We start from the raw sequence: 15,804 nt of genomic DNA, 5'->3' as shown, positions 1-15,804 counted from the left end.
CTTAGTTGGTTTAGTATGTAACAAGAGTTGATAAAGCCAACTAATTCATAATCACAATTAAGCATCAAGTCTTTTTAACAAAATATTATCCACAAAAAAAGGTACAAGTAACACACTTGTTGATGTATTCCATCCATGTACAAATTAATATAGTTATTAAGTGTGAACAATGTAAAAGAATTGCGTAATTTGGGGAAATTGATTTATAAAGCCCTTGAGCTTAGAAATTATTTAAACACATAATGTTGTGTCATTTGCTGATTTGGTTATTTATTATTATTTTTTAATACGAATATAACTACTATTTTTCATTAATCTACATGTATGTGTCATTCTCCATATAATCTGTAAATACTGTTAACATATATATATATATATATATATATATATATATATATATATATATATATATATATATATATATATATATATGTGTGTGTGTGTGTGTGTGTGTGTGTGTGTGTGTGTGTGAGGGTGTGTGTGTGTGTGTGTATATATATATATATGTATATGATATAGATTTATAAGGACTGACAATCCATTTTCGTCTCTTTTGTTATAATCTTGTAATACTGCTATAAGACGTATGCAATAAAGAAATTGAATTAAATTATTCGAAGATATTTTACTCACAACCCCTTTCCCAATCTCCCATGCAGCCACATACATTCCTTTTATTCAGTGGAATCGACTGAAATTTTAAAGAATGCATTACTTTATTTCCAAAGCTTTTGTATATTCATCATTTTAACAAAGATAACATGAGTTTAGTTTTAATACAGAACACTATAAGGACGGAAAATAGTGCTTACAGAATCTGTTCTATCAAAAGAATTTATACTTTTTCTTAAATTATCTTTTTAATCTAAACATTTTTTTTCTTTTTTCTGGATAGTATACAACTTTATTTGTAAAGAAAATATTTTTATGGAACAACTTATTTTTTTCTACGTTGCAAAACATATGCTTCCTGAGCTATAAATATCCTCCACTAAATGTCATTTTGTTCTTAAGTGCGCGTGTTTTAGGAACGTTTAGTTATGTTGGCAAGATTTCTGCATAATTTAATGTATTAATTTATTCAAATGTCCTTTAATTATTCACAGGATTTTCGACGAAATGTTGAGAATAACACGCTGCATTTAATTTTTATTCATTCCCGTAGTAATGAACAACAGTGGAATGATGGAAAATGTTAAAACCAAAATTTTAGATTTGCTAGATATTGTTTCTTTATTTCTACATTCAGTTTTGTGAACAGGGTCTCTGTCACCTATTGCAATGTCCTTTTTAAATCATTTTGGAGGACATACGGAAATGGAAAATTAAAACCTGGTAAGTACTTTTCTTACACTCATATTTCGATTATTCTGATAACATAATATTCACAAAGTTAACATATATTTCGTTTTTTTCGTTGTTTTCTCAGATAGGAGGCTTTACATATGTCTGATACTGTCAAACATTTTTTACATATGAACATTATTTTGTGTTTGTGAGACACAAAGAGAGGACGCGTCTGTCAAACAAGCTGTGAACATATCGACCTAGTTTTATTTTTATTTGTGGACGTCAGAATTTCACGGTGGGGAACTTAGAAGAGAAATGAGGTTTTACGTTCGAATAGTACACTGTTTATTGCTTGTGCTTTTTTCATTGCAAAGATATGTATCCTTTCTGATATATTTTAATTCTTAAATAAAATCTGCAAAATTTGAATTTAAAATATCAAACCTTTTGTAAAGGATGGAACCAAAAAAAAGTAAATAAATAAATAAATTTAAAAAAAAAAATAGATAAATAAATCAAATTTTTCTCCTTTAATATCACGCGAGATAAGTAAAGTAGGTCATTAATCTTTAATTAAGAGTTATTTTAACTTAATGTAATAATTAAACATTTTTTTCACCGACAAAAATCTTGATGAAAATGTTCACTTATTGTTAGTATTGTTTTTGCTTTCATGAAATACATATGCATTTTAGTGATATTGAATCCATTCATATAGCCTTCAAAATGGCTTTATAAATCTACAATCTCATATTTTACTAAAGTGTCATGAAGTGACAATCAATCCCAACTTGTACAATTGACTTTTTATGATACATTCAAACAATTCGATGATCAGTTAAATCCATAGTCGCGCTGCTTTCTAAGGTTTCTGTTTGAGTCAGCTTTGCATTATGCAGATGTAAGTATTTCGAGAAAAATTCTAATTCTTAAAATCTTATTTGATTGATTGATAGTATATACCGGTAAGGAGCTTCAAATTTACACCTATATACTCGGACTCAGGGCCAGAGCAGTGAGGGTTCTTTATCGTTCCAACGCCTACCGTGACATGGAACCTCGGTTTTTAAGGTCTCATCCGAAGGACCCGCATGAAATTAATATCTCAATAGTGGATGCAATGTAGTAATGTTTCTGAAATGCATTTTCATTAAAAAAAACTCTCAACCACTATTGAAATAATTATTGCAATAGTGGTCGTTATTTCAAAAGTGGTTGCAACACCCGTGACTTTCATCTCTAGTGCCGGTGTAAAGAGGAATAATGACCCCCGTAAAATAATGACCGGATTCATTTTTCGCCGTCGAAAAATGACCCCGGTCACTATTCGACGTCGAAAAATGACATTTGCATGTAGAAAAAGTGGCATAACCTTTAAAATCTGCGTACCCTACGTGAAGAAAAAGACCCCCGTTGAATAATGACCCCTGGTAGATTTTATTAGGAATATATTTTTTAATTAAAAAAAAAAATTAAGAATTAATAATTCAAGAGGGCCGTGGATAAAAATACTCACCTGAGATAAATTGAAGATATTGCGATGGATCTCTTGTTCTCATTAAGTCTTTCAAATGTCTTTTATGATTTTTTGAATCACTGCTTAGGAAATAAAATTGCTCTTTAGAAATATTTTGAAAGTTCATCCTTTACTTTGCACTGAAACTAGACTGTCTCGAGTATTCATTGTTATAAGAAATGCAAATAGGTGATATCACCAAATCAAATTGGAGATATCACCAATTCAAAACAAAAAGGTGATATCACCTATTCGAATAGTTGATACCACCTATTGGAATTGGTGATATCTTTTTTTACTCAAATAGGTGATATCAACATTCCAATAGGTGATACCACCTACTAATTTCCAATAAGTGATATCACCTATTCGAATAAGTGATATAACCTATTCGAATAGGTGCTATCACCTATTCAGTTTGGTTGAGTGATATCATCTTTTCAAAACAAATATACATAAACTCTACGTAGAGTTTATGTATATAGGTGTGGTACGTCTTTTTTAAACGTGTTTTTCCTTGACTGAAAGTGTCAGAATCTTTATTCTAACAACTTTTAAGTGTGTTTAAAGTAGTTTCAAAATTTTTAAAAATTTATTTTACATTTAACAATCCGAAAGACAAGCCCCTATGGCATTAAAGTCTTAAATAGCAAAGAAAATAACTTGTATTTGACAATGCACATCGTTTGACAGCAATCGGGGGTCATATCAGAACACAATTTACAAAAAAAAAAAATGTATTCAAGTGATATAGTAATAAGTTATAATATCGCTGTCACTACATCTGTCACAATGACCTTCCGGTCAATTTTCTAAAGGGTTATTCATTACCTTTGTTTACGTCTTACTCTTTGAGTCTTAGGTCGCGGCGCGACGAACGACAATCGAACCCTAAAGCGATCGCCCAACCACTAGGCTACCGTAAACGGTTAAAATCTTATGTGAAGTGGGAATTCTTGTTAGTTGTCTAATGCTATTTCCTGAAGATACAATGTTTTTAAAAAGTACGACATGAGAGGTTATGCAGTTTGTTTACGTTTTTATTCCATGCAATCATAGGGTATCGTAGTATTCCATTAATTCCACTAGGCCTACATACTTTATACTTTATATTTTGAGATTCAGGGGTTTGGGGGGATGTTCGCCCCCCCCCCCCCCCCGGCTCAATGTTTTTTAAGTGTTATTTTAACAATGTATTGCATAATGAGACTTTATTCAAACCCATAGTTTTGCACGAAGCGTGAAATATACAGTAACTACATCAATCCCGGTATACCGTAACAGAAATCAGTTTCCGCTTGAACGCACACATCAATAGCATAAAGGGTGGTAGGGGAATCAGGTAGTCCGTGCAGGTAATGAAGTCACAAGGAGTCAAGGTCCAACAAAACCAACAAAATCTCCACATAATTACGGTATTGTCACAGTTATATTCTGGTAAGCATTTTCCCCTGATAAATGATGGTTACTTTTCTAAATTGCATGAATAAGCAAGCAATGATGATTTTTTAAATTGAATAATAACGGTTACAACTTTGTGTATAATGAATTGTGGTAAAACTTATTTTTATATATCTAGTAGAGGCCCTGTCAAAGCAAGAATTGGCCATTTTTTTTTAAATTGTCTTACATAAACATAAATGCACTCTTTTACATATAAAAAAAATTTTTAACAGCCCTACCTACCCAATTTGGGGGGGGGGTGTCTTGATAAACAACTATTGATAATTTTTATTGTAGCTGTCGTTGGTCATTTTCCTTGTATCTACTAAGTAGATCGGACACTTAGGATATACAGTGTTGTTGCTTTTTAGTGCTCTCTCTCTCTCTCTCTCTCTCTCTCTCTATAAGATACTACTGCTTACGTCTATCTTACACGCCATATGTACATCAATTTGACATTCAAAAGCTTAGGAAGTTCAATTTATCAGTTCAAAAAAATAAAATTCTATTCTCAAATATTTAAAGTAAAATGATTTATATTTTTCAGGCTTCCAATATTTCAAGATGAAGAAAAAACTGAAGTCAACCGTAATCTGGGTAATTAGCGTGTTCCTTGTGATTTACTTACTTTGTGCACCATATCGAGGATTGACAATTAATACTGAAGACATTTCGTATAGACTTGTTCAGGCTTATATCGATACAGGGATAGTTCCACCCATCACTGCGGCCTCTGTAAGCTGTGCTGATCAAGGTGAAAATGTGTTTTTACTCATAATGGTGCCAAGTGCAGTCTCCAACTTCAAACAGAGAGATGCCATTCGTCACACATGGGGGAACGTTTCAAAAGTTAAGCCGACTGTTCAAGTCAACTTTGTCTTGGGTAAAAGTAAACACGCAGCTTTGCAGGATTTAGCACATACTGAAAAACTGATATACAACGATATTGTATTTGAAGACGTTCTTGAAACTTACGAAAATCTTACAAGAAAATCTATAGCTATTTTACGTTGGACAGTGTCATTTTGCAGCAAAGTTCGTTATCTTTTAAAGATAGATGATGACATGTTCTTAAATCTTCCCAGACTTTTACGCTATCTAACGGAATTTTCTCAAGTAAACACAATACTTGGATGTAAAGTAAGCCATACTGCACCATTTCGGAATCCATTTTCTAAATGGTATGTGTCACATGATCAGTATGAGGACAGAGAATATCCGGAGTACATAGCCGGAACTGCATACCTTATTTCCGGAGATGTGATATACGATCTCTACCAAGCAACAGATAAAGTTCCTTACTTCATATTTGAAGATGTTTTCATAACTGGTTTGTGCCGGAAACAAATCGGTGCTGTCGCAAAAGAGCATCGTGAGTTCAGTTGTGGTAGTCGTGAAATCGGACCATGTGGGAAAAACTTTAGGTATATGATTACCGGCCATCACTATAGCCCACCGGAATTGACAAGAATGTGGGTAGAACTACAAAACAGGTGGTCGGACTGCCGTTTAGTGGATTACTTTTTTATTTATTCTCTGATTGATATTTTCAAATGGATATTTCTCTAATATTCTTACTACAGTTTTCTAGTCATGAAATGACAATAAAAGTTGTTTACTGCTTGTCGACTTTATTTCAGTGAACCTAATCATTTTTCTATCTTCCTGACGTTGAAAATGAAACACAAAATTAATGTTTGAAAGACGGCGCAACTTATCAAAAGAGATCAATTTTTATATGGATTCTCTTATATTATTATAAACATGCTTTCCTCGGACAATTTTTACAATAATTTGACTACATTCAGCAAATTACATATTAAGAATTTAAATTAGAAGTCTTTCGAGCATTAACTTGAAAAAAGTAACTATACCTTTTGAAGTAAAACTAGCTGACTGTTAAAAAATTATATTAAGGTATTCAACGTATAACAATCACATTTTGTAGATAATAAATGAATGGTCCCATATTTTTAATCGTGGTTGCATTTTGAATATGTTATGAAATAAAAATACTCCACCAAAGGAACTTACAAAATTTTGATTATTGTCCAGTTAATGGCATCTTGAATTTTACACCGTAGTCTATAGGCAGCGCATATATTATCAATATACTGTAAAAAGTAATTCGAACTTCATACAAATCTCTTGGTGAAACTATGCATAAACTCTCTCTTCATTTAAGAGATGAATTTAATTTTTGAGAATTCAAGAGGACATGAACTACGACGCTTCACGCCTGCATATTTCACGAAGCGCGTTAGCGCTTCATGATAAATATGCAGGTGTGAAGCGTTGTAGTTCATGTACCTCATGAATTCTCAAAAATTAAATTCATCTCTTATATTTACATTATTTTTCTGATGACTTACCACACATTTTTTGTCATTCAAAGATCATTTTTGAAAAAAAAAGTTTGCAGTATATTTTTTTACTTCAATCACATCACAATGGAAATATTCTTACTCATTCCACGGTAGTTCATGAGAAAATGAACTTTTTCTTATTTGCAAAGAATCTTAAGGAAAAATATTTGGAAATGTAAATATTTTTAAAAATATGAAATAAAACGAAGCATTTACCACAGATATTTTGACAAAATTTAAAATTTTTCTCTTTTCTTCAAGGGTAGATAACTCTTCAAAAACGTTTAAGGTGCAAAATGGCCGACTTTATATGTGAAATAAAACGAAGCATTTACCACAGATATTTTGACAAAATTTTAAAATTTTTCTCTTTTCTTCAAGGGTAGATAACTCTTCAAAAACGTTTAAGGTGCAAAATGGCCGACTTTATATGTTATCAGTCATGTGAATTTGGTTTATTTCACTTCCATCGTTATCTAGCAATACATATTTAACTAGTTTAAAATGATTCAAAATTGTTCAATATTCCTTCATTATACATTGAATACCTTTAAACAAAAGTAAAATTGAAACAAGTATGATGATAATATAATTAATAAAATTTATTATGCGGATCTTCTTCATCAAGCAGAATATTTTTTTCCTGACTTTCCATTACTAAGTATAAACCAAAAAAAAAAAATCATTATTTTCTGTTATATATTACATGTATGTCTCATTCCGTACAAATAACGTCCAACAAAAGGGAAGATGTGTAACTCTTTCGTCTTATGGAGTGGTGAGAAGGAGATGCGTATTTTCACTTATCGTTTGGTTTGTAGCAGGTGCGAGATTACTATTGTGCGAAGTAGGTGCACAATTTGTAAGTTCACTTTCAATAAATGGAAAGAATGAGACGTTCACGGATAGATTGTGTTCAACTTCAACATTATGATAGGTGTATTAATACGGTCTTACTGTTAATTGTCCATTTCTCATGTTATATGACGTCATCTGCTGTGGCTAGATTTACATCAGGTAAATACTGAATTTAAAGTCTTTCGTAAAGACACAAATTTTGTTTCATGTATTTTAATTAACAAAATTTTAATGTAGAATAATAATATATCTTTTTGTTAAAGAAAACTGTTCAGTGGACAAACATTTTAATTGCTTTCATATTCCATATGAAACTCGGTTCAATCTAGAAATGATAACACGAAGTCATCCTGGTTACATAGAGATAGAGGTAACTCCTCACCTGGCTGACGTCACAATCGAAAGTCAGGTAAGTTTTAACAAGACACATTATATGATGTTGTGAACAATAAATTGTATAATTTTTTTTAATTCTACAAGGGGTTATATAGATATGTATTTGTTGCCTTGGTAAAAAAAAACCCATTCATGATCACCACAGAAATCAATTTTTCGAAATATTAATATGATAAAACATGGAATAGAATATCGGGATCACTAATTTTCTTATGAAAAGGCTATAAGGATTGAAATCTAAGTATAGTCCTCAGATATTAACTACTGTATATTAAAAATTAAGATGTAGAAATGTATAAATTGATGTTTTTTCTTAGAGGAATATTGATTAACAATAAAGTATGATTAAGATTCGGACTTCTCACAAATCAGATTGAAGAAACTGCTCACTTAAGTAGAAATGCTACCAAAAATCTCCGAAAAATCGCTCTCTAATTCAAATTAAAAAAAATTCTTATATATTTAATTCATCTATTATGTTTCTTATCATTTTGCTTAGATTATAGGGACAGGAATCAAAACAGCATTTAATCTTGAACAAAACCAGACCAGAGTTATAATCAATACAGAAGAACATCCGGGACTTTACATCATCAGGTTGATTCAGAATGGATCTGTACTTGTGACCAGATACATTCATGCTGGTATTATTACATTCATCGTCACCACCATTTTTTTTTAAGTTAATACAATAAACAGTAATTTCTATATCGTTATTTTGGCAAAATTTTAATCCAAACTACTTGAAAGTAACAAGTTTGATGGAAATTAGAGACGTAAATTAGACCCTGTGCTTTTTACTGCTGTGTAAATGGGAAGAAAAGAAAATCATGACAGATGTTGAAAGTTAATGCAAATGTTTACTTACTAACTTTTACACTTTCATCACATTTATTGAACGAAAGATGCATATATTTTATATTTAAGTCTGCTTTCTCCAGTTTGCCAGAAACATGTCACTCTCAACTTCAATCATACCTATTCAATACAGTCACCAGAATTTCCTCTGCCTTACCACGCAGGCCTACGGTGTTCATGGAAAATAACCAAAATTAGGAATGACACCTGGTTCAAGATTGATATAGTGTTACAAGGAAGTGATTGTCTGACTTCCTTTGAAAGTAATTTTAAGAACGACTTGTGCTCAAAAGCCAAGCAAAACGAAAGCCTTGTTGTGCCAAACAATTATCTGTATGTGAATTTTTCCTCCAAAAAATCGGGTCCATCTTCTTATATACACGTGGAGGGTAAGTTATACTAGTAAAAATCCCAATAGCATTGTTTTTTTTAGAAAAACAAATTTCCTATAGACATGATAGATGTTGTTTTACACTCATAATGTCATTATCATTCAAATGTGTCTTTTCCTCGATGAAAATTTATTGTCAAATAAGTGGATTGAACGATTCTTGCTTTTTACTCTTCAAAATTTTCGTTAAATTTACTCATTCTAAAAGTGTTTTCTATTAAATTAAAGTTAAAATTTGATTTCAATTATTAACAGTCATACCTAAGTTATGTTCCCCCACATACCTGTCCGCAAAAGCAATCAGTGACTCTATACAAATCGACTGGTTCTGGAATGGCACGGATGCCGACGCCCTTGTGTGTGTGATCGAATATCTGGTATATCCTTCCACTGTACACTACCAAACAATGGTCAACTGCAGCGATAATTCGTACATATTGGATACCAGCCTCCATAGGGGCCAGCTATATCAGATTAGGATGTTTGCAAAGACCTCTTTCTGGGAAAGTGAAAAGTTGGATTACGTAAATCTTACGTCAGGCAAGTGTCCGCACTTATTCAATATGTTGATCAATTTCGTCATGTACTCAGCAGATGAAACATTTTTTCTTTACAAAGAGCGCCTCTGAAATAAAGCCATTTTGATTGATGTATGGTATATGAGACATCGTCCATACATATTTAGTAGAAAATATAATTACCAATCTGTGTATTTATGATTCTATTACATGTATATACTTTATGTTTGAGTATATTTTCTGTTTTAATTTTGTAGAGTGTCAAAATGAAGTTTTTCTCGGAAAGAACAAAGAAGCTACAATCCTTTCAGAGGGTTACCCATATCATCTACAGTCATTTTCTTCTTGTCAATGGAAGATCAATACAACAGCGGATAAGTTCATAAAACTTATCATCCGGGACTTTAATTTATGCTTGAATTCGAATATCTGTCAGACAACATGCCTGAAAATTGACAAGGAAATAAGACTCTGTCCAGGTTCTTCGATTGATGAAACGTATTTGATACAGAAAAACAACACATTCATCATGTTCAATTCCACTGAAGCATTAAATGGTCGGGGTTTCAACCTGTCAGTCAAAGCAGTTGGTAAGTGAGTATACAGAATGGGCTCTTGCAAAGAATGCAATATATTTAGTACATATTAAGTTGGTTTCATGCCAACAACAGACTTCCAGAGTGTTTTTTTAAAAACAGCATGTTTTTGTGGCAAATGACTTTAATTGAAAAGTGCGTTTTTATTCCTTATTTATGATACTTTATTTTGCGTTTTATTTTCGATTTGATTTGAATTTCGTCTTTGATTCATTCAAGGACAGCAGCCAGAATATAATATTTATACTAGAGTGTTCCAGGGAACACGTGTCGCCTGCTTTGTGGCTTCACTAATAGTGTAAATGAATCTAAGAATGGTCAGCTTTTTATACACTATAAGCTCGATTGACTGATAGTTAATGCATTTGCCTGCAAAGGAAAAATGACATCCATGGATAGTATAAGACTGCTATAGAATCTGACAATCAAAGAAAGTATGGTTCCATAACCCTAAAATGAATAATTAAATTGAAATTATTAGAAATAACTTTTTGTCAATTTATTAATACGTGTTTCCAACAATCCTCCAAAATAGATTTCAGTCTGTCTTTACTGCAATTGTCAGTCTACACGATCCATTGTTGAATACCGATCCCGATTTTTATGGTATTTCATGATTTTTATGGTATTTAAATATAAGTTTGTGTGGTAACTCAATATCATACAGTTTAAAAGTACTTTTTCATGAGCTAAATGTTTTTTCATTCAAGGGATTTCAGTCTGTCTTGTCTGCAATTCTCAGTCACAATCCATCGTGGAATACCGATCCCGATTTATCTTCGTAGTATTTAAATATAAGTAAGTCTGGTAACTGAATATCATACGGTTTCAAAGTACAATCATGAGTTCATAAATATGTATAAATGCTAGTTATCTAAACCCTGCCTCTCAAAATTCAAAAGTCATAAGTTTAATTAAACTGCCCGAGATATTTTTTGCAAAGTAGGTCATAGGTCAAGGTCAAGTGGACTGTAATGCTGGTATTTTTCGTATTGTCTTATGACAAATAGTGCACAAACTAAATAGCGTAGACTTACCTCTTATATATCAAAAATATGCTGTATATATATATATATATATATATATATATATATATATATATATATATATATATATATATATATATATATATATATATATATATATATATATCGTCACTATGAACTATTTTGAATAGCAGGTCAAATGTCAAGGTCAAAGGTCAGGAGGTCGGTAACCATGGTAATTTACAAAAGCCATAGTGCCAAGCAATATATGTGCAAAATATCAAATCCATATCTCGAACAGTTCTTCTGATATAGGGTGTGACAGACGGACAGACAGACAGACAGACAAGCAGACGCCGGGTAAAATGATCTCTTAGTGCCACTCTGTACTTAAAATTTTCTTTGTACCTCGATATGTCGTACAAAGGCTCAATCGTACAATATCCAATCAGTATATGCCTTTTTTCTTGTAGATTCTCCTCCCCCTTTTCTTGACCAATTCTATGTCGAGAGCAAACACAACCTTATCAACATTACGTGGAGTCCTTACGATGGACAAAAAGACCTGTTGCGTTACCTTGTCACCTACAGTGTCATACCTAACGTAGGACATCACGTGATCCCTGTTCGGGTCTTTGACACTTTAACAACATACGTCATTGACACGAAAGCTCACCAAGGCCAATTGTTTGCAGTAAAATTATCTTATCTAACCGAGGGTGGAGAGGGGACACCTTCAAATGTAAAAATCATCCGGGCCTGTAAGCACTTTTACGCAATTTTAAAGATGAAATTTCAAACTGAACAGAGAGTAGTGAGAAAAACATAAGTAAATCTTAAAATCCAGTATTGTGAACACATACATGTAATAAAGGAATAAAACTTTTAAAAAAAAATTTGCAAACGAAGAAAATAAATATTTTTCTGAATGTGTAAATATATAAAACAGTTGCACTGAACTGATAATATGAAGCTAGCCTGTATCTGATGTTGCCATCAGCATTGTGTGAACAATACTTTAAGATCACCAGGATAAACTGTCTTTAACAGAACAGATAGGGAGGCATTTTTCAAAACTTCTACTCTTTTTATAGCATGTGGACGTGCCGTGCAACTGCGCCATAATGAAAGTCTCACTATACGGTCGCCGGAAGTTAATGGTAGCTACCTTTCAAATGTCTTTTGCAAGTGGAATTTGTTGACGGATCACGCACTCTGGTATAAGGTGAATAAAATATCATCATTTTTAATCAATATGTACATGCCATTATTTCTCAATACAGAAAAAGAAACATGGACTATAATGTTCACCTGATTCTCGGTTCTGTTTAGCATTAAAATATAAAACATGTTCTTTAGCTTTATGAAAAGATTTCTAGATATCTGCAACAGTTATAACCTTAAACTAAAACAATATCAACCTATAGTTTATAAAGTTCCTATTTGCATATCAACTGAAAAATATTTTTTTCACATGAAGAGAAGATGATAAACAAAATTTCATCTACATGTAACAGGTAACATGAGCGCTACTGAGTTACTGAGCTAAAACAACTACAGTTTCAAAACTTCCTCACAAAGTACAATACAATCTCGCATCTCCTCGAGTCTTTCCGGCAAGCTCGAAAAAAAACGTGTATTTACATCACCGGATGTTTACATTTTACACAAAATGGAGTCGCTTCCTATTAAGTAAACCATTGGAAAGACAGGGTTTATTATCCCCTCTGAAATATACGTTAGGTGATATCTTTACATTCAATTAAGTTGAGCCCCAGACTTTACAGATTGGAGGGTTTCAATACATCTCCATGTATTTCAATGTTTCTGAAAAGGGAGTTGTCATGGACGCCAAAGTAACACTTCTGCTTGTCGGGATAGAAGCATATGATTAACAAACTCACCTCCGAAAAAATCTATCTCTATTTTACTCCTGAACTTGATGAAAAAGAAAAAAAAATAAATTGTATAATTAAAAAAATAAAAATTCCGAAAACAAATTCTGATGTTTATTAAGATGTGGTTTACTTCTCAAAAACTTCTCCCTTTGAATACATGTATCATGTATCATGTATACAGAACAGTTCGATCCTTTGGGCTATAATGACTTAGCTTTCAAGATGAACATGTGTAAATTTTGTGCTATTTAAGTGTAAATATCATTTCATAATAAACTCAGATTGAATTCTTAAAGATCAAGCCCTTTGACTTAGTTTGCGGCTTTATTAATCTAAATAATTAATTTGTTCAGGAAAAATTAGTGATTTGGGTGAATAATTTAGACAACGGGTTTCTTCTTTACTTAAAGTATTAATCAATTAGCTTTGTAAAAGTTTTTTTTTTTTAAATTCTTTAGCTTATTGTAAATGACATCTATTTTCCAGTTTGATATTGTTAAAATTGACATCGAAAATTCCCCATTATGTCAAAAAGATTATGTGGAAATTCCGGGAAATCAGAGGTTCTGTGGAAACGAGCCTGGTTCTATGATTATAAGAGATCACAGAGCCTCCATAGCTTTTGTAACAGACGACAGCAATTATGCGACCGGATTTACAGCAGTGTTTACAGCAGTTTGTGAGTACAAACGATAAGCAATAACCTCTAGGTTTTTACATGTAATCCTAAAATGTTTTCCTGCGTTGACTTATTGCAGTTTAAATCCTTCCATTTCTTAATGTCAATTTTTTAGGGATATTTTAATGTACCAATATGGAATACAAATGATGCCAGCAGTACTTTCTTATCAATGCATATAACGTTTTTCCCCTTACGTTTCACTTTTTTTGCTTGAATATAACTATTAATAATTACACGTAAATTTGTTTTATTTATTTGTCAAAGATCCACCATCAGGTCGGCCTACGAATGTAACCTTAACGTCAACACGATATGGCTTCTTTCTGAAATGGGAGAAACCTTTGATAAATCCTAGTTATGTGAGGGGGTATCGGATAAATTACAGACGCCAGGAGAAGACCGAGGTCTCTGAAATCATTTTACCATTCTATGAGAATAGTGCTTTTATCAACACTCTGTCCTATCCGGGAATTGTATTTGAAGTATGGATGTCTGCAATTGGTGAAGCTGAAGATAGCGAGTTTACTGAAAAGATGCAGATTTTGTCAGGTAGTGCAACACTTTTCTTATAATTTGGTTAAGCAAAGAAACATCATCTTAATTATAGATTCTGAAATTCTATGCATCTTACAATCATCTTAATAATTACAGGCAAGGTAGAATAATTCTGAAATTGTTAGCAAATTACTATCATTTTAATTTCAAAAAGGTTAAGTGATTCTGAAATTGTAACATACTTGATTTGATGAGGAAATGTACAAACGTCTACTAGCTTAGATCATTAAGATAGGTTCAACGACCCCCTCCATCTCTAGAATGAGTGAGACGTAGAAGTGAAGGAAAATTCAATTCGGGTATTAAAAAAAATCGAAGCAAAACAAAAGAAGAGTCATCAAGTTTATGTCACCAACTCGCCGAAAACTTTTTTATTCTATCTCTAGATATTTGTATGCTTGGAACCTTTCTTTACCAACAGCACGTGTTTACAATTGCAATGTATATACATTGTATTACGATCTTGTCATCATATTTTTTCCATAAAATCGACGCAATAGATCGACTTCATGATTTTCTTTCTTATTGCAGATTGTGGAGATTATTTAACAATAGATAAATCCCCCCAACTGATCAGTACGCCATTTTACCCACAATTCCCCAGTGTCACGTGTCAGTGTTCATGGACCTTGGAGTCTGTGCATCAGTTATCATTCACTTTCTTGGATACTCATTATGAAAACCATACCACAAATTCAACAGAAGACGACTTTCTAATCATAAACAATACAAAGCATTCTTTTTCGAATTTAAGCAAAGGAATGCAGTTTTTATTCCTTAAAAATGAAATTGTAAAGATCGAGATTCGGACTAAGCAAACTAATTTCTTAGCAGCAATAAAACCAATATCTGGTAAGTGACTTTTATCGTTTTATTATACTCTACAATCATGGTATTTCATTAACTATACTTAAGGGAAAACAAAACAAAAAAAAAAAAAGGAACAAAGGTTAAAATACTAAAATATTGCATAAATTACTTAGAGATGGCAATTCTACACTTTATATTTCAGTTTTATTTTTAAGATTGCTAAAATTTCAATGGTTTTCTTCGAGAACATTATATACTTAAATTGTGTTTATTAACAGACCAGGGTCCCTCAATCCCAAGCATCAAACGCTCATCATCTGCTAGCCGAAGACTTCATCCTAGCTGACTATTAACTGTTATATTGGGAACTATGCTATTGAGAACCACACTTTGAGTTAACAGTAATATAGAGATGCATCCTGTAGGACGGAATCTGTCCCAAAATGAAGACTTCGGATTTCACTTCAGCTTAACATGTACGAACTTGCAAAAACAGTAACTGTTATAGATATGGCTGCTGAATACAATTTTCAGAAAAACAACAAAAAGTTCGTTTTTTCTCAAGAGAGAGAGAGAGAGAGAGAGAGAGAGAGAGAGAGAGAGAGAGAGAGAGAGAGAGAGAGAGAGATATTGTTATAACA

At 32.3% G+C, this 15,804-nt stretch overlaps 2 protein-coding genes across 2 annotated transcripts; both read left to right on the top strand.

Annotated features, from left to right (window-relative positions):
- Positions 1-1,117: 1,117 nt before the first annotated feature.
- Positions 1,118-5,872, top strand: LOC133193808 (beta-1,3-galactosyltransferase 5-like). The gene is made up of 2 exons (XM_061329739.1): positions 1,118-1,335; positions 4,797-5,872. The coding sequence occupies exon 2, from the start codon at positions 4,814-4,816 to the stop codon at positions 5,816-5,818; it is 1,005 nt and encodes a 334-aa protein (XP_061185723.1). The 5' UTR covers positions 1,118-1,335; positions 4,797-4,813; the 3' UTR covers positions 5,819-5,872.
- A 1,932-nt stretch (positions 5,873-7,804) lies between these two features.
- Positions 7,805-15,637, top strand: LOC133193561 (cubilin-like). Its single transcript, XM_061329521.1, has 11 exons — positions 7,805-7,882; positions 8,369-8,513; positions 8,811-9,116; positions 9,374-9,658; positions 9,894-10,226; positions 11,692-11,979; positions 12,313-12,443; positions 13,603-13,795; positions 14,063-14,347; positions 14,885-15,205; positions 15,442-15,637. Exons 1-11 carry the CDS (start codon positions 7,805-7,807, stop codon positions 15,507-15,509), a joined length of 2,433 nt encoding a protein of 810 aa, XP_061185505.1. The 3' UTR covers positions 15,510-15,637.
- The last annotated feature ends 167 nt before the right edge of the window (positions 15,638-15,804 follow it).

This window comes from Saccostrea echinata, unplaced genomic scaffold, assembly GCF_033153115.1.
Source record: "Saccostrea echinata isolate AGI-Se365-2 ecotype Australia unplaced genomic scaffold, CSIRO_AGI_Sech_v1 ptg000028l, whole genome shotgun sequence".
NCBI lineage: Eukaryota > Metazoa > Mollusca > Bivalvia > Ostreida > Ostreidae > Saccostrea > Saccostrea echinata.
Note: the sequence above shows the minus strand (reverse complement) of the source record. Positions and strands in the feature narration are given on the sequence as shown.